General features: G+C 37.8%; 1 protein-coding gene across 1 annotated transcript; it reads left to right on the forward strand.

The window, feature by feature from the left end:
* Window positions 1-17,832: 17,832 nt before the first annotated feature.
* On the forward strand, window positions 17,833-20,283 carry LOC149174469 (rust resistance kinase Lr10-like). The gene is made up of 3 exons (XM_089422608.1): window positions 17,833-18,334; window positions 18,499-18,525; window positions 18,817-20,283. Exons 1-3 carry the CDS (start codon window positions 17,971-17,973, stop codon window positions 19,944-19,946), a joined length of 1,521 nt encoding a protein of 506 aa, XP_089278734.1. The 5' UTR covers window positions 17,833-17,970; the 3' UTR covers window positions 19,947-20,283.
* Window positions 20,284-24,254: the final 3,971 nt, after the last annotated feature.

Consider the following 24,254-nt stretch of genomic DNA (forward strand, 5'->3'; position numbering starts at 1 on the left):
AACTTCTCCTATGACACTTGCGTCTCTGAATTCGCCCAGGGATGATTAAGATATCCAAAAGATCTCCAAGTGGAACAAAAAAAAACAAGTGGAATGACACTAATAAAAAACCCAGAGATGACTCACACCCTTGCACACATATATAAATGGATCCCTCATTTGAGAGATCTGGAGGCTGGAATTTTGTAATTTGTAAGGAAGTGTTGATAGTTTGTATCTAAGAAAGAGCATTGTATTCTTGGCTGATCTTGCTTTTCATGGGTTAAAGAGGGCTTTGATGCTGGGAGGATGATGCTGGATCAGACAGCTGGGTTGTAATTCTCCCTTTTATTTAATAAAGTTCGTTGAGTTTTCCTCCATACAATCGTGTATTTGTGAATGCCATTGTATGTTCATTGTATTTCTGATTCTGCAATACTTATGATATAATAGATCAAGATGCTTTAACAGCATTTTGTTACTGTGTTTCTACAGGTATTCTCGAAGCGGGATAAGTAGGAGAGGAGTTGCAAGCTCTGTCAAGGGGGAGAGAGATCAAGCAAGGAGTTAAGCAGAAGATCCAGGTTGGTTCCTTTTCCTCTCTCTTATCTATGATACATAGAGGAAATCACAAATTGCTTTGAACTGTTTGTTTCTAGGGTAGCTTCCAATCCTAGAGGGATAGTTGATCGAAATGACATTAGTTTTCTCATAAACAAAATGGCGACACCACTGGGGAGTGAATAGATGTTTTGTTTGTTATTGTTGTTTGTTTTATAAACTATAGACAGAGCCTGAAGTTAGCCAGATAGCCTTCGAACTGCTCTTGCTCTGCAATTGCATAATAGATAAATGTTACTTCAGTCAATCTCCGATTTAGTTTATGAATTGAACATTTGACTTACAACCATTCTAGATGCCCTTTTGGTAGCTCAGTAACCTCTCAAGATAATTCCTCTATACTTTTCTCTTTACTGTCCATCATAGCTTAGCTTAACTCACTGAAATCAGCTACAAATTTGAGCCAAAACCCATCTCAGTTGCGCTCCCTAGCCCATCACACTATCTATCACTGTCAACCAGTATGCATCGCACCTCCTGAGCCTGAAAAGTGCGATACATCCTTGTTTCTGTGAAGCCCGGGTGCGATCACTGACTGAGCCTATTTCCCTTCTTGAAATTTGGGGTTTTTGTCCTTGTTTTCAGTTCTGTTTAATTGTTTTGCTGCTTATGAACAATACCTCATTACTGAAGCCTACTTGCATTACATAGATCAGCCTCCATTGATTAGGATTAGTAAATGTTTTTATGTATTTGTCCATCATTTACAATCCTTTGTCGAAAAGTTGCTTAAATCGATCTGTCGTTTTGGTACAAAAAGTGTCGTAACTGTCATTTTGTGTCAAAAAGAGAAGTGTCATAGATTCTTCCTTCCCTGGATAGTCGATTGAACTTTTCTTCAAGTATTTGATTTGATTTGTTGATGTTTTAAGTTTTGAAATCATTTTCTATTCGAAATTGAAACGTGTCGTTTAGTCTTACTTTCCATTTTGAAAAAGAAATTGTCAAAATGTCACTTTGAGTAAAATATTTCAGGTCTTTGCTATACTTAGTTTTCCTTTTTGGCATTTTTCACATTAAGGGGAACGAAAAAAAATACATGCATTTTCATTTGCATTTAGCTTGTGTGTGAAAAATGATTTAGGAAAAGTGCATTTAATGTGTGCTCTTTGCTCTTTGTTTAAAAGAATCGTAATCTTCTTTCCTTAGTAGCTAGGATTTTCATTGCTCAAAATAAACAATGATTGTTTATCATTGTAGATTGCATTTTAGGAATTTTACATCTACATCACGTGGTGAACCATTGAAAAGAAAACTTTTAAACAAGATCAACTCTAAAATAAATTTCAATGAACTTAACAACGGTTTGGAACCTAACGCAACACATCTAGAGGTCTAGGCTAAAGACGTGTTCCAGCGTCGTAAAAACTAATAACTATCATTTTCATCGAAGGTTGGGTGATTCCTCCTCTTTGATACGACAAGTGCTAGCATGGACTTGTGCTCCCCGTACCGTCGAGTATATATTGGGAGACCACAATAGGCTTATATCTTTTATCCATAGGAAGCTGTGTTTGCCGCCCTATCGATCGCAATGCACTGAACATAGCATTCGGGAAGATTGACTGCCATACATAAGTCCTTGGTAATTTCTCTTTAATTTATCACCAATGTGTATATTGTAGTTTTTCGATTGGTTTGGTAATCCCTCTGTCTAGATTTCCAGAGTAGTCACTTTCATTCCTTTTCGACTCCTTAAAAGAAAAGGTCCATCTGAGCACTTGTCACTTTAGGCTCATTGAAAATCGAAGGGGACTAGTGTCATCTTTAGCTTTTTCTCGACTCTTAAAAATTGAAAAAGCAAAGTTGTGTCAAAGCGTCATTAAAATTTATTAATTCGGAATAACATTTTTCCCCTTAATTTTGAGTTGATCAAGTAATCCACAATCGTGGAAGAAAGTCAATCAAAACCCCGTCATTCGTAGAGACTAGCAAGTCAACCGTCCTTGATTCCAGAAATGAAGCCATTCCAGGAAAAACGGTCTCGTTTAACTGAGTCCAATTCACCTGGTTTATTTGAAACTTGTGTTTCAACATCGTCAGAGACTACAGTTACTCCGATCATTTCTGGTACAACTTCCTTTACAGAAGAAGTTCCACAGTTACAAGAGGACATTAGAACTGATCCTAGTGTAATGGTAAACACTTCTATACCTGAAACAGCTCCATCTAGAGTTGATCCAGAGACTGAAGTTCACTTACCTAAACATCTGGAAGTTGAGTTCTAGAATTCAGAAGGTGTCACCCCTCCAGTATCTGTCACTGTAGAAGCTATACCTTCTTCGGCTCCAGAAATATTTTACGGACCTGACGGTCTACCTCTTCCACCTGGACTGATTGCTATAGAAGAGATAGTAGAGGATCTTCCATCCAGTACCCCATTAAATTTTGGAACTGGAATTCATCTGTATCCTTCTACTCCTGAAGTTAGTTCTTTTAATCATCCTTCATCACAAGTTCCTATCGAATCACTAGGAAATCTTTTGGATAGACTAAACATGTCTGAACAACCATCAACATCTAGGACTGTGTCATCTGATACAGCTACGGCAGAGCTTCCTGCTGCCATTCCTACAATGTTTGCTAGTATACCATCTGTCCCGGCTAGTTATCAATCACTAGCTGGAGTCCACTGAGGGGTTTTTTCGACGACATGGTCTGTTCCTATTTGTTCATTCGGAATCCCATCTAGTATTTCTTATGTTGAAACTCAGCAAATTGATCCTGCATTCCAGTATCAAATTGGGAAGACCAGTCTTCAAAGACCAATATATCCTTTGAACACTAGACTACCGCCATATGGAGTTCAGTATGCTTTTTCATTGTTCCCTCCTAGAGAACAACCATATGAGAGTTTACAACAAAGTTCAGGTCAAACTGGAATTACATCCAGCGGTTGGGTTCCAATATTGCCTCAACAACCAAGGGTTGTATATTCAATGCAACCGATCTAACCTGTGTCGAATATTCCCACTACACCTGTTATTGTCACTGTGTCGCAAGTACAAGCACTGCCTGTTGTGTGTCAACCTCAAATCTCTCAGGTTGCAATACAACAGCCTCTTGTCTCTACGGCTCAATCACAACCTCAGGTTGGTGTTTCCTTACCTGGAACGACTTAGGCTGAAATAGGTATTATCACCCCACATCTTGGTCAATCTTCCAGTATTGGGCAACAGCAAATGGTCCAACAACAATGGCTGGTGCAATACCAAAAACCGCAATTCTAGAAAACCTACCGAGGACCTGAGCAACAAGGCTTTGTAGGTAATGGACAACCGCATTTTCAAAATGGTTATCAACAACCACACTATAATGGTTATGTCCAACAACCTTATCAAAGTTACCAGCATCAGATACATTATGCTGGTATGCAAAGACCTACTACTTAGGCGATTCCATCTTATCCTGGGTATGCTTCACCTAACCTGAATCAATAGTTGCCTTTTGTAGCAACTCTAGAATTACTAGATTTGAACCGGCTGACGAATGATCCAATTGCATATGCTCCTTGGTGGCCAGCAATTCCTCATAAACATCCCTCCGATATTCTTAAATTCAATGGAAATCCAAGTGAAGATCCATCGAATCACGTAATGACTTTTCATTTATGATGCTCATCTAACACCCTACATGATGATTCGATTAGGCTTCGCCTTTTTCAGAGAATGCTAACTAGTCCAATAATGAAGTGGTATATTGAATTGCCTAAAGCTTCGTTTGATAACTTCAACACTCTTGCCACTACTTTTCTAACTCACTTTCAATTACCCATAAGGTACGAAATGGGAACAAAACTCCTTACCAACTTTAAACAGACAATAGCCACTCACATATCTGATCATATTCATGAGTGGCGACGTCGTCGTCGAATGGTAAAGACGTATGTTCTGATTAGATTTTAGTTGAGTGGTTTATTAAGTCCTTATTGCCTTCTATAACTAAGGATGTGGCGAAAGGAGGAGTGGCGAAAGGAGGAGTTGTCACTGAAGAGCAAGTCATTGCTCGTGCCCAATATTTAGACTTGATCTATACTCAGTCTGGCACACTCTACGATAAAATTCCTGACGCTCCTAGACCAGAATTTTTCGTTCCTCCCCCTCCTAAATCGAACAGGGACTCTCACACTAGTGATGGCATGATCGGTACCTCAAGCACGCAAACCACAAAGGCTCCATATGGTAAAGCCCTTGTAGTTTCTAGTCAAAAGGCAAATGAAAAACCTCTTGCCTCGAAGATTAATGCTGTGTCATCTGACAAGGGCAAGAATCCAAAGCAACCAGGGGGCAAGAAGAAAGGGAAAAATCATAAGAAGAAACAGGAGAAATCAACTCCTGAAAAATCTTCTTAGAACCCTACTGGGAAAAAGAAACCTCGTGATCATGTTACATATGTAACGAGGACCATTGGACGAGATATTTTCCACATCGAGCTAAGGTTACGAAACTATTAAAGACTTCAAGTACCTCAGTGGTGTTGACTGATCCGTTTTCGAACCCAGAAACTAATCTGGTTGCTATCGATCATGCTTCCACATCACAAGTGCTTATGCTATCCATCTCGAAACAACAAAATGATGCTTTGATATCGAAAAGGAATAAAGATTACGGGAATCCAAAGTCGTCAAACAACCAGGCTACAGATCAACCTAGTCATTCGACAACGACTTCGCCAAAAGTTGTTCCACCCATTATTCCTGAATTAACTATAAAGCCACCAAAGGGAGTCGTACATAATTTGACATTTAATCCTCATGCCTGAGCAACACAGAATTATAATATAGTCGAGGATCTAGCTCAGTCTCCATCCGCTATGTTGACACTTGAGGTACTGCAAAACTGCCCCTCCCAAAAGCAGGTTTTGTTATCAGCAATAGGTGGGATTGATTGAGTGGATTCCAATCTTGTGGCCTTTAACCATAAAGAATACACACGTCAATTACCGGCCTAAATCGCTTTCCTTATATAGGTAAAAGCCCTTAATAATACTTTTCATCGAACAATAATTGATGAGGGGGCATCTACCTATATTATGTCAATGAGTTGTTGGAAAAATTTAGGTTCACCACCCTTGTCACGATCATCAACGACATTAAAAGCATTCGATGGAAGAACATACACATCGTATGGGATTTTTAGTAACTTGCAAGTTGAACTGGGGGGAAAGATAGTAGAGATTGAAGTTGAGGTCATTGATGGAAACCTTGACTACAATATCTTACTAGGAAGGCCCTGGATTTATGCTATGGCTGCCGTTTTGTCTACATATTTTAGAAAGATTGCATTTCCCTTCCAAGGTGGAATTACAATCGTTGACCAACTAGCCTTTTTTCCTAACAGTTCCCAAGCTACTGGAAGCATTCCACTGATACATGGAAGTTCTCAATCGCTTCAAAATGTCAGAATAGTTCTCCTAAAAGACCCTTCCTTAGTGGGTACTTTTGCCCTCCTGCTTCCAACTAGTCTTGCGGAAGTGGCCATAGTGGAAACCTGTCATATGATCTCTTCTACATTGTCTAAGATTAATAAGAACTCCGAACATTTGGATAGTGTGGATCACCGCAAGGTTTTGCCCCCGAGCCCCATAGAACCTTTGTAGCAATCAATTTTCTGGGCCTGGGCGACAAACCCAAATCAACACTCAATGAGTGTTTGGATAGATAGGTCTCTAGAGTATGGTACCTCTTCCGATCCTTGGTCTCGTATACATTCTACAGATGAAGGAATCATCCATTCGATGATGATATGAGAGACATCATGGGAAGATTACCACCATCGTTCCCACCTTCAAGATAACAATGAAGATTATTCAAGCGACCTTAATCATCCTTCAGTTTTTGATTTTCTATCAAATACTGTAAATACAGTGGATTCCGAGCTAAATCTATCCAATATTGAAGAAACTATCGCCATTGATATCTCAACCAAACCTAATGTTGTAGAGAATATTCATGTTGGCAAATCTTGTTCTCCATCAGAACTGGAAATTTACTGCGCTCTCTTTCACGAATTCAGAGATTTCTTTGCATGGTCATATGAAGAAAAGCCAAGCATTGAAATCAAGATGTATCCAGATTTCAAACCAGTACGACAACGGCTTTGACCTGTGGTGGGCATATTTTTGGTTACGCTACTGCACAAAAGATCTTACGAGCTGGTTACTTCTGGCCCACTATATTCGAAGATTGCATAATTGCAGTCAGAAGTTGCCATGCTTGTCAAATTTTTTATCGCAAAACGAAATTACCACCTGCACCACTGCATCCAGTAGTTGCTGTTGGGCCATTCGCTAAATGGGGCATTGATTTCATGACATGTAACCTCACCTCGGCTGGGAGGCATGGGTATATTATAGTCGCAGTCGACTATTTTACAAAATGGGCCAAGGCGAATAGTCGCAGTCGACTATTTTACAAAATGGTCCTACATTAAACAATAGCAGCGAAATGGCTGCTCTTTTCTTTTTTAATCATGTAGTCTCTAGATTTGGTGTTCCACAGGCTATAGTCATAGATCATGGATCGCATTTTCGCAATCACATGATGGTTGAATTGACTGCCAAATTAGGACTGTCCCATGATAGTTCTACTCCATATTATCTGCAGGCTAATGGACAGGTTGAGGCAATCAACAAAGTCCTTAAGCGCATGCTGTAGAGAATGATTGGATTCCACAAACGGAATTGGCATTTAATCATGTACTCAACTCTGTGGGCATATAGGACTTCGGTGAGAAATGTGACCAGATTTACACCCTTTCAATTGGTGTATGGTCTAGAAGCTGTCTTACCAATTCAGTGCGAAATTTTGTCCCTCAAGCTCGCAATTGATCTGCTTCCCGAAACTTCGGAAGAAGAGGCTCTTTTCTTGGAGCTAATCCACTTGGATGAAATCCATCGTGACGACGTGCTGGCTAACGAAGCACATAAGAAACGTGTCAAGGCACAATTTGACAAGAATTTCAAGCCTCGTGTCTTCTCAGAAGGTGACCTGGTCTTGCTTTACGATCAGGACTCTGACAAATAGGGTGCAGGTAAGTTCGAACCATTATGGATGGGCCCCTACATTGTTAAACGAGTATTGACAAAAGGAGCCTACGAGCTGGTCGATTATGATGGGATTCCACTGTTGCAGCCCTGAAACGGGTTGTATCTTAAATGTTACTATGCTTAATTAAGTATAGTAAACTCTCTGAGCATATGTTATCGCATGGTTCAAGCTCGTTAAAAAATAAACTTACCACTAAGCATGGTTCCCCACGGTTCAAGCTCGTTAAAAAATGAACCCGCCTTCGATAAATAACCTTTGTGATTGCCATGCTATCAACCTTTTGAACCTTAGTTGTGTTCCGCCCATCACCTCCATCATTTTGGCCGATCATACGCTTCCACTTGATTGTTTACCATTTTGAGGAACAACTGCGACGAGTGGTCTTATTAGCCAACCTCTTCACATCACCATGTTTTGAGAAGTTCCAAGCTTACCCGGAACCAATTGTTACCCTAAACGCCACTCATTCCTCAAAAACGAATCTCCTTTAAACTCTTTTCAGACTCGTTAAATATGAAAACATTGTCAAGCTATTGGACTTTCCAACTCGTTAAAGTAAGAGGAAGTGCCATCCCTCCTGTATAGTTTAATCTTTTTCGGACCTGAGGGATTATCTCATGAAAAAGTTCGAGCGCTTGTCTTTTTGGCTTGCTAAAGTGATTGAAAAGTCATCCCTTTTGTATTATTTTATCCTTTTTTGGACTCAAGGGATTATGCTACGAAAACGAACTTCTAGAGTTTCCTTTTCGTCTCTTTTCAAACTCTCTAAACATGAAAAGGACCGAGTTATCCTTGTCATTAAACTTATTAAAACAATAGAAAAAAACTCATCCACACGAGACAGAGCTTCCTTTTTGTCCTTTTTCAAACTCTTTAAACATGAAAAAGACTGAGTTATCTTTGTCATTAAACTCGTTAAAACAATAGTGACAAACTTGTCCACCTAGGCAAGAACGAGTTTCACTGTCGCTAGACTCGCTAAAACATAGCGACAGGTTTGCCCAAAGGGAAAATTATAGAACAAGCATATGTTATCCTCCTCAAGCTTGACAAAAATAAAGAGGTACTGGTCAGCAATGACTGGGGAAAAAGGGAAGAAAACTTGAAGAATTTTATGGTAGCAGGTCGCTCTTGAACATGACACTTTCACTCCATCACCATGATTGAGTCGGGTTGGGTTATTCCGTTCACCGGTCATTTCACCATTGGTCCTCCACACCATCCATCTGTTGGGGTTAATGCTACCAATCCATCTCAGTGTCGCCGATATGTTCAAGAGAAGTCATTCAGTTGAGAAACCACAATCCAGTCACTGCAATACCTTCACCCACCATTTTTCATGACTGATATTCCTGAACCTTGTGTCGTCAGATCGTTTTCACCTCTAGAAAATCATTTGCTTCATGTCGTACATGTGGGATACTTTAAGGCCCTCCTACGATGGGTCACTTCTTGTCGACATCAGCTCATTATCCAAGAAGTTGACTTAGAAACAACCCTTTTAGTACTTTGAAGCTTGCATGCCTCAATGGCAAGTTTCTCACTTCCGACGACAAGTTGACATCAATGGCCTTCGACTGAAAGATTTTGCGTGGTGTTCGACATCGGATCATATATTCATACCACGTGAATTGTACTGTAGTACCTTGAGGGTCATTATCATTATCAGTGATTCCTCTCGTGTCTGTTAACAGCTCACATTATTGGCTGGTAATCAGGCGATGCCTTTCCATGTTTGACTTCGAAACATCTTTTCACATGGATCGACATGTACATCGGGCGAAGATTGAACGAGTTTGAAGACCCTGGATCTAGTTTCATCCATCCAGGCTGCGATATATTCAGGGATATAAAGACATCAAATGTACACAGAAGCTACATAGATGGTCATCCAAGCCAGGGATGATGACCCTACATATGAAGAATCACCATTCTGCAACTACAGACTATTATCTGTTTTATGTACATGAAAATGAATTTATAAAGTTGAGCATGGGAATGCCTGCCTCAGCTAGATCATGAAAAAATTATACTATGATGATGTATTGTATTGTATCTTATACAGGTCACCTTCCAGTTCGAATACCTCGGATCCTCATGATAAAGCATTTCACTTGACATCAAAGATTTACGACTTCATGCTTTAGGGGGCAACTATTATAGACATATTTGGGCACTTCAACCCCAATCTTAGATGTTGATAAATTAGGGCTCTTTAACCCCTAAAAGTGTTTTTTCATACCCTAAAGGATCATGGTCAATTGATTACATCATTCCCCAAAAGTTCCACCTAAAAAACCATCCAGAACTGGCCAAACCTGGGCTATACTGACTGCTCCATTGTCAGGGTGCGATGCATACTGACTTCTACACTAGCCAGGTGCAATGCATGCTGAAGAGGCCTCTTGTAGGGTGTGATGAGCGAGAATGGACAAATGTCCGAGACCGTTTTCTACGTGGATACTCATAGAATCTTCTAGAAACTTCTCCTATGACACTTGCCTCTCTGAATTCGCCCAGGGATGAGTAAGAGATCCAAGAAATCTCCAAGTGGAACCAAAAACAACAAGTGGAATGACACTAATCAAAAACCCAGAGATGACTCACACCCTTGGACACATCTATAAATGGATCCCTCATCTGAGAGATCTAGAGGCTGGAATTTTGTAATTTGTAAGTAAGTGCTAATAGTTTGTATCTGAGAAAGAGAATCGTATTGTTGGGTGATCTTGCTTTTTGTTATGAAACCAGCTCAAGAAAAGATAGAAAAGATAGATCAACGCCTTAGAATTCAGCCTCTTCGAGGGGGCAACCTCCTTTACATTACATAAATGAACAATTCTTCGATGATACAAATTAAAAGACCTCCTTTCTATATATAGGAGTCTAAGGGGTCATAACATAATCAGAACCGACATAGCAATAATAATGTAAGGGCACAATAATAACAATAGTGGGCTTCTATGGGGCACAATAGTAACAATATGGGCACTACATGGGTACATCAATATAATAAGTGGGTTGTACTAATAACAATAAGGGGTTACACTAGTAGTATAGGGGCCTAACATGCCCCTCTCCTTCAAAAAGCATTGTCCTCAATGCTTGAGTAGTTCTTGATGCTTCTGTATAAAATTCTTGTCCTCCCATGTGGAATCTTCAGTAGGTAAGTTCTTCCACTTGATGAGATACTCTGAAATTGATCGATTTCGTAGCTGTCGGGTTCTTGTTTCTGTGACTGCTCCATGTTCCAATATGATTTTTCCTTCCTTTTCAATTTTTGGCAATATTGTTTGAATTGGGATCTTTTGCAACTTTTGAATAAGTGGCCATACTTATTCATCCTTCTTCCATTCATCCCTTGCTTCATTTATCCAATCTGGTTGGATAATAGAAATAGCACAAAACAATGCTTCCACATCCTCATCCTTGAAGAGTCTTCCCATTCGGTAAGGTCGCCATTTTTTAAGTGCATGTAGTATTGCCAATATTTCCTTCTCATAAATAGCTTGCTTGAGATGTAGTAGTAAAAATACCCAATCACCTACATCAAAAACTTTTTCACTATGATGTTGATCTACCTGTTGTTTCGTTTGATTTTTCACCGAAGTGGCGTTATCCTTTAAAAGTTGGAGAACTTGTTTTTGATGCTCAATGTGATCTTTCACTGCTTGAAACTTTTTCTTCTTGATATGTCCTTCTATCTCTAGAGTTTGAGGAGTGAAAATTTCTTCCAATCCTTTACAAGATATGGTCAGATTCATTTCTTGATGCTCGATGTGATCTTTCACTTCTTGAACATTTTTCTTCTTGATATGTCCTTCTATCTTGATAGTTTAAGGAGTGGTAATTTCGACCAATGAATTACACAATATGGTTGGATTCATTTCTTCTTTCTCGATGTGATCTTTCACTTCTTGCACCTTTTTCTTCTTGATATGTCCTTCTATCTTGAGAGTTTGAGGAGTGGTAATTCTTGCCAATGCTTTACAAGATATGGTCTGATTCATTTCTTCTTTTGATGTTTCTTGATCCTTTTCTTCCTCCTCTTCATATTCTATCTAAAATAATTTCTTATCAACACACTTATGACCTTTAGTGCATTTGCTATCACAATTGTAACAAAGCCCTTTTTCTCTTTTTTCTTCCAATTGTTGTGGTGTAACCCTTGTAGGTTGTGGAAGGCTAGGAGAAACAACACTTCCATCTTTATAGTTGTGAGGGGTATGCTTCCTGGTTTCCATAATTTTTCTTTCCACTATGTCACAAAGCCCTTTTACTCTTTCTAATTGTTGTGGTGTTGCTCTAAAGAATGTGTTGCTCTTTGTATCCTAATAATGTGCTATCATTTCCTCTGTGAAAATTGACCACGTAACAAGTTGTTTACGAGAACAAAGCCCTTTGTACCATAAAAATTGATCTGGTTCTAAATATGAAGATGCAATACATACCTTTTGTAACAGTTGTACACCATGTAGATCAAAATATTGCTCCATATGAAGTATCCAATTTACCGGATCCTTGCCATCAAACTTCCTCATCTTGCTTTTTCTTTATTTTAGGAGCTTGACCTTGAAATGACTATAACTCTGTACTTTCAGATCTTTAATTTCTGAAACTATGACCTGTAGGAGCTCTCTATGTCCTCTTTCCAATGCCACCAGTCTGATCCAAATTGGATTCTCTAAGAAAGAGTTATGCACAATCGCCCAAGATGACCTGATTATAGACCTTTCCAGAAGAGCGAACTTGTATGAAGTGCCATGTGTCACTATTTTGACCTTTGGATCTGAAAAAGATATACAAAAGCCTACAGTCCATCCTCTTTCTGTACCTTCTTACGAAATTTCAATCCAATCCCCAGAGAGAAAGTTATGACGATTTTCCCCAGGTCACCTGTTTGGAATGTAATTCAGGAGTCTGCAAAGAGACCAACTTCCTCAGATCATAACTCCACAAATATAGTGTGAAACGCTCTGAAATTTGGACCCAAGGTTCAGCGCGATTTCTTCTCAAATGGGTTTTTTTTGCGACTTATGAAACGTCACAGAAAATAAGTTATAGCGAACATTCCACGATGACCTGTTTGGAGCAGCGAAACCCTAGAACCCAAAGCTCTGATACCAAATGTTATGTAACGAGCTCAAGAAAAGATAGAAAAGATAGATCAACGCCTTAGAATTCAGCCTCTTCGAGGGGGAAACCTCCTTTACATTACATAAATGAACAATTCTTCGATGATACAAATTAAAAGACCTCCTTTCTATATATAGGAGTCTAAGGGGTCATAACATAATCAGAACCGACATAGCAATAATAATGTAAGGGCACAATAATAACAATAGTGGGCTTCTATGGGGCACAATAGTAACAATATGGGCACTACATGGGTACATCAATATAACAAGTGGGTTGTACTAATAACAATAAGGGGTTACACTAGTAGTATAGGGGCCTAACACTTTTCATGGGGTGAAGAGGGCTTTGCTGTTGGGAGGATGATGCTAGATCAGATAGCTGGGTTGTAATTCTCCCTTTTATTTAATAAAGTTATTTGAGTTTTCCTCCATACAATCGTGTATTTGTGAATTCCATTGTATTTATGATTCTGTAATGCTTATGATATAATAGATCAAGATGCTTTGACAGTGTTTTGTTACTTTGTTTCTACAGGTATTCTCGAACCGAGATAAGTAGGAGAGGAGTTGCAAGCTCTGTCAAGGGGGAGAGAGATCAAGCAAGGAGTTAAGCGGAAGATCCAGGTTGGTTCCTTTTCCTCTCTCTTATCTATCATACATAGAGGAAATCGCAAATTGCTTTGAACTGTTTGTTTCTAGGGTAGCTGCTAATCCTAGAGGGCTAGTCGATCGAAAAGACACTAGTTTTCCCAGAAACAAGGTTGGATCCTAACAGACAATCATGCTCCATTAACATGAAAACTTGGTACAAAGAATTTGAACATCAAAACATTTGAAGTTCAGAGAGAATAACTAGTTTAAAGCCACATGAGAGATTGGCTACTGGTATGGAATTTTTCCATTGATGCATAATTTGGAAATTTGTTGTGAAATGAGTCAGAGTAGAGCTTAATTGGTTCAGATTAAATCACTGGTAGATTGATAAAAAGTTCTCAAAGTGCATAATGATGCCAAGGGTTGGAGTTTGTTGATAATGTTTTCATTAATGTCAAGGTTGTCAAGGTCGAGAATGCTAGAAGGCAAGAAGTTGAAGAAGGAAACAAAGGTTATGTAGTAACAAAGCTTGTGTGGAAGAAAATTGTGTGTGGAAGCAAAGCTTGTGCGAAAGAAAAGCTTGTGAGGAAACAAAGCTTGTACAAACTAAAATCTTATGTGAAGGTAAGAACATGTTCCACAATTCCACATAAAGTGGGATAAAAACAGGTAAGGTGGTAGTAACAATGTGGAATGCAAAGTGACAAGAACCGCTAACATAGTAGTAGCAAGAAGCAACATGTGGTAGGAGGATTTGACATTTTTGATAGGTCAAGTGAATGCTTAATAGGTGTCATGGTAAGACACATGGAAAAATATTAGGTGGCGCTCAATAATTAGCCTATGGAGGCACAATGTAGTAGACTCAAATGCCTTGAGATTGATGTTAGGACCTTGCTTGGTAAAGTTTTTATGTGTTAAGGAACCTTGGTGCTTTAACCGATGATAGACGAAAATCATGTAACAACCATTGTGACAACACTTGTGGGTCTCATATATGTTCAAATAGGAAAGGCAATGGATTGTCCCAAGAGGAAAAGTCTCAGAGTAATAGGATAGTTAGATGTTAGTTGTGGAAAACAATAAAGATTGTAGCCAAAGTAAAGTTCTGTTACTGGCCTTGGGACTGGAAGCGTTCGAGTTGCTCTAGTTTCCACAATGAAGTTGTTTTGGTCAAAATTTCTTAGTGTATTGGTTTTGTAGCAACAAATGTTGAAGAATTCGTTGAGAAAGGTCATGAATCTAGAAATTATAGTTTTGCTAGGGATTTGGTTACAAGAAATGATTGCATATCATTAAAAGAAAAGAAAACGCCCAGGTAAGAAAAAGTGTGAAGATAAAACCAAACAGAGAAAAGAGAGTGTGAAGAGTTATAAATAGTAACAAGCAGTTATTGGACAGTGTGGTGATCAAATCATATGTGAGAGCATATATGCCATAAAAAAGCATGAGTGAAGAAAGCAGACATGTAATAATAGTATGTGCATGTGGAGAGATAAAAGGTAAAGTGAATGTGACAAGTTATAAATAGTAACAAGCAGTTATTGGACAATGTGGTGATCAAAGCATATGTGAGAACATATATGCCATAAATAAGCATGAGTGAAGAAAGCAGACATGTAATAATAGTATGTGCATGTGGAGAGATAGAAGGTGAAGTGAATGTGCAACTGGTGTCAAGAGACAAGAGATTTGTAGAGATCTAGTCATGTATGAGACAAAAAGAAAGCATAGAGACAACGCGGTGGAAAAATGGAGCAAACACGCATAACCAATGTGTGTGAAGCTAAGAATTGTGAGATCTGAGCCTGTAAGTAGTGTGTAAAATAGTGTTGTGATGTGCACTGTTAGAGAAGACTGCTAGTGAATTACAAATAAAAGGCCATTGTTGTAAAAGAAAAGATAGGAATGAGATATGAATTAAAGAGTTTTTATCATTATAAGAATTAAAGTAGGTGCCTGCAAATCCAGTTTGAAAATGTGATGAAATAAAGATCTAGAGGATAGAAGAAATTGGATTAGTAGATTTAGAGGGGATTGGTTTCTCCAGTAAGATGGTACTTACAAATCTAAGGGGAATGGTGTCTCCAACAAGTTGGTACTTGCAAATATGAGGTGGTTGGTGCTTGCAAAGATGAGGGGATTGGTGTCTCTTGTAGCTTGGCACCCACTTTTATCATATAAAGAAAATAAGTTTTGTGGTTCTCTCAAATGAGTTTCCATATATATCTTGCATTCAATACTCTAATGTGATTGGTGTATTGTTTTATGATTAATTGTTTCAAATAAGTGAAAATTTGTATTATACTAATTCACTCCCTCTGCCCTCTCTCTCTCGCCCCTCCTTCCCTCTTAGTATAATTAATAAATCCGATATTTGACTAGATGTATATGGAGTTGCGTTTGGGAATTCCTATATGTACATGTAAAATGCAATCTCCATGAGGAGGGCCAACTAATACTACCTCATCAAGCTTGGGATATCATTTATCATCAATGTGCATAGAGGCAAGTCCAAATTTCACTATTAAGTGGCAACCAAGACAAGAAATTGATCAATTTTAGTAAGAAATATGTTACTACTTTTAAGAAAAAATATATCTAGTGAGTCAATAATGACAGAGACACCCCTAGAAGGGTGTACTAAAAAATGAAGACAATAATTAAAAGTGTTCCTACAAGAATATGAGAGTAGCCTAAAATGAAGACCACCCAAAAAGAGAGTGAAACATAAAATCCAATTGAAATCAATATGAAAAAATTAATAAAAAAATGAGATATAATTTTTATTAAAAATAATTGATATAGTAAATAAAATTAAAACATATAAACCCACTCCAACTATAACTAATATGCTAATTAAATTCTTTTTAAATTTAATTAAACAATTTTTTTTGGAGCCACCACTTATACCAATTCTCAAACTTTCCGCAAGTTATGACAATAGGGGAGATCGACATCTATACATGTTTCTATATGTATAGCAAAATCGGATTACTCTACACTTTTGTAACCAAGTTTCCTCCATTTCATACTTTTTCTTGAAATTAAGGCTAAACTTAGTTCCTCCATTTCATACTTTTTCTTGAAATTAAGGCTAAACTTAGTCTTTGAATAGGTTGGATTTCAATCACTAAATACTATGTTTTTCTGAATTGTCAGAACATAAATGGTATTTAGCTTTATTCTTTTTATAAATTGACCTTTCAAAAAAACCGGATACCAACGCCATTGCCAATTCCGCTAGTCAAAAAAACTTAGACATAAATAGAAAGATCAAATTTCATTGAAATTAGCATCTTACACTGTTTCACTCGCTACCGCTTTGTTCTTCCCAATTGTCACCAAGGAAATGGTATTGCGGTTGGCAATAATTCCCGATTGTCACCAAAGAAATGTTATTTAGGTGGGCCATAATAGAATTAGAGTGATTCTGTGGAAACTTTGGCTTTACGTGAACCTGTAAGACCAAATAAAAATACAAGAGAGATTGAATTCGTATACATCCCTTTGTCTTTGTCCAAGAAAGGGTTATTATATCCTTAGACACCTTAGGAGATGCTTCAATATGTGTGTCTTTGGTAAAGTGTGTATTCATTCGCCCGTGTGAAAAATGTACCTTTCATCCACTTGTCTTGTAAAATCAGAATATGGTAACCCAGGAACAAAACTTCACTCCAATACAGAAAATAGCGATCATGTATTACAAAATTGGGCGTAGTAAGTTTGTGTACAAGCAGGAAGTCTCTTCACCCGCCCTTTTCAGAGATCCTTCTAGTCGTCACGGATGCGGGATGGCGTGTGGAATTTCACTCATTTTTCATGGACAACAGAAGCAACATCGAAACTTCGTGTCCGGAAATAGAGTAACAACGAAATTACAGACTTTACAGGCGAGAAGTCAAGCAAAGTCTAATTGGCGTGTTGACTTTGAAGTCTTCTGAACCTGCAATGCAATTTCATGCCGTTTCCCTCGCGCCCACTCTCTCCAATTGCATGTCCTTTCTTTTTCTTAATGTATTTGCATTTGCAGAACCCCCTTCTTATATTTCTTGTCAATCGCCTCCTCTCTTAAGTTGAAGCCGCTTTTGATTATTTTTATCTCCATCAGAAGAGCAGACCAGAGTAGAGCATGAGAATACGAGTCCTTCTTCTTCCCATGAGTTCAATGCCTCTCACTCCTCTCACTGTTCATCTTTGCCTTGCTGTTACATCTGCTCTCCTCCTCTTGCTCTGCTCCACAAGATCATGTCTCGGCACTCCGTACGAGGAATGTCTTTCTGATACATCTAAACATTGTGGGCACGTTGAATTCAGATATCCTTTTGGGAAAACTGGCAGCGGGTGTGGTGACCCTGACTTTCAGTTTGATTGTGGTCCAAATGACCAGGGCACCCCTGTGCTAGATATTAGTCCATACAAATATCGCATACTGACGCCGGTCTCCTCGGGGGATATGGCAGCCATTACTTGACAATTGCTAACGACATCTGGTTCCAGGCTGATTTCTGTCATGCTCTTAATGTTACCTACAATAAAGAATTGTTGCCTGACCCTGAGATTTTCCATTTGGCCGACGGATACACCACTATGACATTTTGGAAGGACTGTGACGAGACATTTCTGAAGATTCCTGGAGTCCAAAACCTTTATTTATGTAAAGATAATTGGCAATACAGTGTGGATTCAGACGTGGACTCAGAGGGGGCAGGCCACTGTAAAACATATTTTCAATTACCAATTCAGAACCCTTTTCCCCAGTCCTATTTTGATCAAAATTTACTACAGAAGGGTTTTGAGATAACGTGGTATTACGACGGGAGCGAACACCCAAGCTGTGCCCCATGTCTGGATAGTCACGGAATTTGTGGTTATAATAATTCAGAACCTGAAACTTTTCCGTGCTATTGTCCTCGTGGCACATCGTATACGGAAGGCAAATGCCGCGACAATGGTAGGTTTCCCGATAGCCTACCACAAATTTGATTACAAAGCTCAGTGCTTCAATTCTCTTAAATGCCTCATTTTACCACCACTTTTGAATCATGTTATGTATATGTGTTTCCCGATCTGTCAAATGTGCATTATCTTACACAAAACTGTGGATCATTGATACAGGAGGTTCAAAGAAGGCGATTATAATAGGTAAATATGATTTCTCCCTATTTTGTATCTCCGATTACATTAATATTCATTTTTCCAATTACATTAATATTCATTTTTCCATTTCTCTAGTGATTTTGCTTTTGATTAACAGTGAATGGATGTACTGTTAAGACAGTCCTTGGGATAGTTCACTGGTTTAAATCCCAGTGGGTGGTTATCTACTAAAAAAAATTTGCATTCTGTTTCATTAATATTCATTTTATTTCATTAATATTCATTTTGGGGTTGTATGAAGGTTACATTGATATCCATGTCTTCATTCCACCGCAGGTTGCTCCATTGGAGGATCTGCGTTGACAATACTAGCACTACTACTGTTCTTGATGTTCTATAGAAAGAGAAAGCAACCTCCTCCTCCTCGAACTTGTAACTCTGTTTCAAAGGTGGAGAAATTCCTGAAGGAATACGCTTATGAAATGCCAACCAGATACTCACAATCTGACCTCAAGAAGATGACAAACAATTTTGCAGAAAAGTTGGGAGAAGGGGGTTATGGTGTGGTGTATAAAGGAAAGCTTCAGAACGGTGCTCTAGTGGCTGTCAAGCTTCTTGATCGGCATAGACACAGTGAGATTCAATTCATGAATGAAGTGGCCACCATTGGACGGGTCCATCACGTCAATTTGGTTCGCCTGTTGGGGTATTGCTTTGAAAGCTTTACAAGCGCACTTGTATATGAATTCATGGCTAATGGGTCTCTGGAGAAATTTTTATTTGCCGGAAAAGGGAAGGAACAAGTCTTAAGGTGGGAGCAATTGTGTTCAATAGCTTTGGGTGCTGCTCGTGGAATTGCATATTTACACCAAGACTGCGAGAAGCGCCTCGTACACTTCGACATCAAACCCCACAATATATTGCTGGACTCTGAGTTCACACCAAAAGTCGCTGATTTTGGTCTGGCAAAACTATGTGGGAAGGGAGATGACCATATATCAATGACTGGCGCGAGAGGGACGCCCGGATATGTTGCGCCGGAGGTGTGGTCGGGGGATCTGGGTCCTGTTACCGATAAATCAGATGTTTATAGTTTCGGAATGCTATTGCTAGAGATTGTTGGGGGGAGAAAGAATATTGATGCGCAGGTTAGTCGTTCCAGTCAACTGTACTTTCCTGAGTGGGCTTTTAAGTTGCTTGAGAGTGGTGAGCTGGGGATGAGATTGAGAGGAGGCAGAGCAACGGAAGTAGAAGATGAGGAGAAGGCAATGAGACTCACTAAAATTGGGTTATGGTGCGTCCAATACAACTACAGAGATCGTCCATGTATGAGCAGGGTTGTTCAAATGTTAGAGGGAAATGGAGACGATGTGAGCAGTCCTCCCTTGCCTTTCAATTCCTCCGCTGAACCTGTAAATCCTTTAGCATCTTCCACTGTGACATCTTCTATTGAAATTAGATTGTAGAACAGCTTATTCGATGCCTAGGTAACTCCAGGCAAGGATCCGGTGACTTGACTATGATGGGAGCGGCACGCGGTTGAAAGAGCTTCCATTAGTTAGTCGCACATTCTAAACCACTTCATTTCCCAGACATAAGAATGTTAATTCCAGTCCGATGGAAGACAATTAGCCGAAATATGGTTAAAATTAAGGAGGCAGCGATGAATGAAGTTCGAAGAACAACTCCCTCTCAAGCTTTATGGAGTGCAGGTTTAACATCTGCACTTAGGATTAGTCTTATATGGTTTACATGGTGTTAGATGAAAGTTTCATATTATATCACTACATACATGGTGATAGATGGAGTTAGCATCATATATTTCATGTTTTAATATAAATAATGTAAATATAATTTTTAATTTTTGTAATTATGATTAATTATGTCTATAGATGTGTTTATTTTGGAATATGGATTCATATTTTTTATTTAATTATCAATAATTAAATGATAATATCATAGCTAGTTTTCTATGAAAGCTAAGGCTTGACCTTGTCTTCATCAAATGATAAATAATTCGTTAAATGTTTGATTCTCTCCATTTACTAGTAAGTTAATGCACAAATAAGGTCACAAAATGAGTGTATGACCATTATTGTCTACATTCTCCAACATTGAGTTGTAAACAAGGTACTTATAGTTATTGTGGTTAATAAAATAATCACTAATAAGTAATTTTATAAAAGAACGAAGCATAATATTGTAAGAAATGTTCATAGCAATTCGTTAAATGTAGTTGGGAATCATAATGAAGTCTAACATAGGTCATATAACATTAAAATTTGATACATAATTGACAAGAGATTTACCTGGGAAACCCTAATGGGAAAAATAACATTCAATTGTTGCTAAATACCCTTATTTTGACTATCTCTAGTTAGAATGCCACTAATGGTTTTTTGGGCATCCTCACCTCCCTAGAAAAATGACCCTTCAAGAGAGAAATAAAATAAGAAATAAGGAAAGCTAGGGTAATTGGAAAACCAACAAGCATAACCTTTCATTCCCTATTCCTCAATATTTTATCTCCTATTTTATTGTAATTAATTCATGTTTTCTTATATTTTAACTTATTTAGCCTTACTTTGCATTATCATTTACACAGTGACCAATGTTTATTAGCTTCCAAATTATGCTTGCAAGTACCAAGTCATACAATTGTTCACTCGTTTAGAGTCATTTAAGATCACACCTCTTCATTGAGAGGCTTTTGGTCTACAAAAGCTTAGAGGAAACCACTCTAGATCAATGTGTGTTCTATCTAATTCTCTAGAATATAACTTTAACTCTAGCTCCTAGCTACAACTCTAAATTTGGCTTTAGTTCTCGCTCATGGCTTTAGCTTTGGCTCATGGCTCTAGCTACTAGCTATATTATGAAAATAGCTCTAGCTTTACTTGTTGACTTGCTTGTTCTTACAATCTAGAAGACTTGTACTAATTAATTCTCAACTCTAAGAAATCTCCATTTCCAAAATTTACATACATCATTCATTCCCGTCTCTCTGAAGCTTGGAGATGGTCCATCTTGGAAGTTAATGAAACTGAATTGTCCATTGGCCTTCTTGTTTAGTTTGAACCAAACATGTTATGTCAGTCCAAAAAAATTCCACAAGAGGAGGTGGGGACAAGATTATTTTTCTAGTACCAATTACTTCCTAACATTAAAACAATTTTCCATGGCCATGCCAATTGAATGACAATCTTGCATACACTTACATGTTCATTACAGCAAACTTGATCATTAATAAGCTAGTTCAAAATATAGTGAGTCATTTTTTATATAGATTTTAAAGAAATGAATTTCAACCTATGGTTAAGATCCTTCTCTTCTCTCTCTTTCTTGCCCCTAATAATTGCTTGATTCATTAGTGAGGATGACATCTTGTGTTGTTGCAAATCCTTAGACAACTATACTCCTTTCACTAGTGATGTAGGAAACTCTTCATCCTCTTTACTCTTCACTCTCCACACTCTTGTCTTGGTTATGTCATTTATTTAGTGAAGCTCTAGATGAATTCAACTACTCAACTACTCAACTTACAATGGTGGGAATTTTTTTTGGCACTACTCTATAGAGTATTTTTCATCCTCGTCCTCTCCATGTGTCTTGGTGTTTACTATTGGATCATGGAAGTGTTATTTCCATTTTTTATTTTGAAAATAGTTTGGTTTTAGCATGTGACTTGTTTGTCCTAGTAAAGCACCTCAACATGACCTTTCTTCCCACAAAAGAGACATTCTTTGGCCTACGAACAACTAGTAATCTTATGTCCTTTCCTCTTGAAATAGTGACAAACAAGGGGTATCTTATTTGATGTAGACTTCTTGCCTTTTCTTTTCTTGTTCTGGTTGATCTTCTTTCCACTTCTTTTATATGCAAGTGTAGGTTGGTTCTTTGAACTCTTCTCACCACTACCATTCTACAATATACCATAAGAAGGTCAAGTTGGTAGTTGGATACCACCTTCATGTATGATTTTTATTTCTTCTAATGAGTTGACCAACTATGTCATGTCTTTTTCCTTCACAAATCTAGTCTTCATGGTCATAGGATTTTCCCCTCTACCTTCAAGACCCAGATATTCATGCTTGACCCTTAGCATAGCTAAGATGGGGCTCAAGACACCTTACCTTCTGTTGCCTAGACCTTGTCCATCATAGCACATCTTCCTTAACAACATCAACCCAATGCATCTAGTATGAATTTCAAATTCAACCAAGTTATTCTTGAGAAATTTCTAAGGAATGTGATCTTACCATAATTGTCTCAGTCATGACTTTTTCCTTGAAGAGGAGAATGGATGATACCCTTGCTCTCTAATGATCTTGGATAGCTACTTGTAGCTTTACAAATGCTTCTTCCTTCATTGGGCAACATCTCCCTATCTACCATGATAGTTATAAGGTATCCAACAACTCATTAAGAGATTACAAAATTTCTTCCTTTTGTAGTCCCCAACATTTCATTAGGCATCTTCAAAATTGACTTCACATTAGATGTCCCATTTTTTCTATTAAGGGTCATTTGAACATCTTTTCAAATCTGTCCAACTATTAATTTAGGGATTCTTATGAAAGCCTTTTAAATCCAATTGTTCATTAGGGGGATTTGAACATTCAAAATATGCCATATTTAAGATTGTGGCAATGAAATCTTTGATTTTGGCTCAATGTTAAAGTAAAAATTCCCTAATGGTTTGTGTCAAAGATGCTTCTAAATATTATATGATAAAATGAAAAAAAATTAAAAAGCCATCAAACACAATTTCAAATCAAATCATATGATAGCTTTCCCTAATGATTAATGTTTTCCCTAATGATCAAAGTGAAAATCACCTAATCACCTAATGGAAATGCAAAAATTATCACTCAATGTTACTCCATAGGTGATGCTCTTACTTTAGATTTCTCCTTATAGGCTTTAATATTGTTTCTTTTGGTTTGATTATTGAGATAGTGACTATAGTGCTCAAAGCATTATAAATAAATCATAAGGAAGAGAAGTCTCAAAATTATAAAAGACACATTTCTACTGCATAAAAATTTGAATCTTTTCAAATTTGTGACTAATCAAATGACCACATTTTAGTTGAGAGAATTATTCCTTCAAATATCCATACACTAGGAATCATCACAACTCATAAAAAATAACATAATGTAATAATACAAATGCTCAAATTTCTTAGAGAAATCACACTTGAAAAATGCATGAATGCAATGCCATGAACCATAATATTATTCAAGTATCTCATATATATTAATGAACTTCAAATTCATTACCATTAAGGTTTTTAATGTGGTTTGTTAGTATCTAATTAAAATGACACAACCACATTATAAAATGTGGTTAATATATACCAATAAATGTATATGAAATACATGTACAACCATAAAAGTGTATAACAAACTATAGATTATTCAAATAACTTCACAATGTGCATCGAAGAACGCTCTCAATGAACCAATATGACCACATGGACCCAAAGCGACTAACTACATTACTTCACTTGCAAAAATATAATTCCTACTTTTCCTTGTTGTGATTCATTCTATGTTCAGGAGTATGTTCCTATTATTTGGGAGTTTGTTGTGGTCTAGTTGGTTAAGAGATTATCTCCAACTAGTTAGCTTCCTAGATTGGTATGTGGTTGAGATATTCACTCAACCAAGATATTGTATGTCCAAGATAGACTAACTATCTTGAGACATAGCTTGATGTATTTATATTGTATTATTATTTTCATGTGAATACAATTTGTAGTGCATTTAGAA

The sequence above is a fragment of the Pinus tabuliformis genome, chromosome 4_1 (assembly GCF_031772625.1).
Source record: "Pinus tabuliformis cultivar Carrire ecotype Pingquan chromosome 4_1, CPIR1, whole genome shotgun sequence".
Lineage (NCBI taxonomy): Eukaryota > Viridiplantae > Streptophyta > Pinopsida > Pinales > Pinaceae > Pinus > Pinus tabuliformis.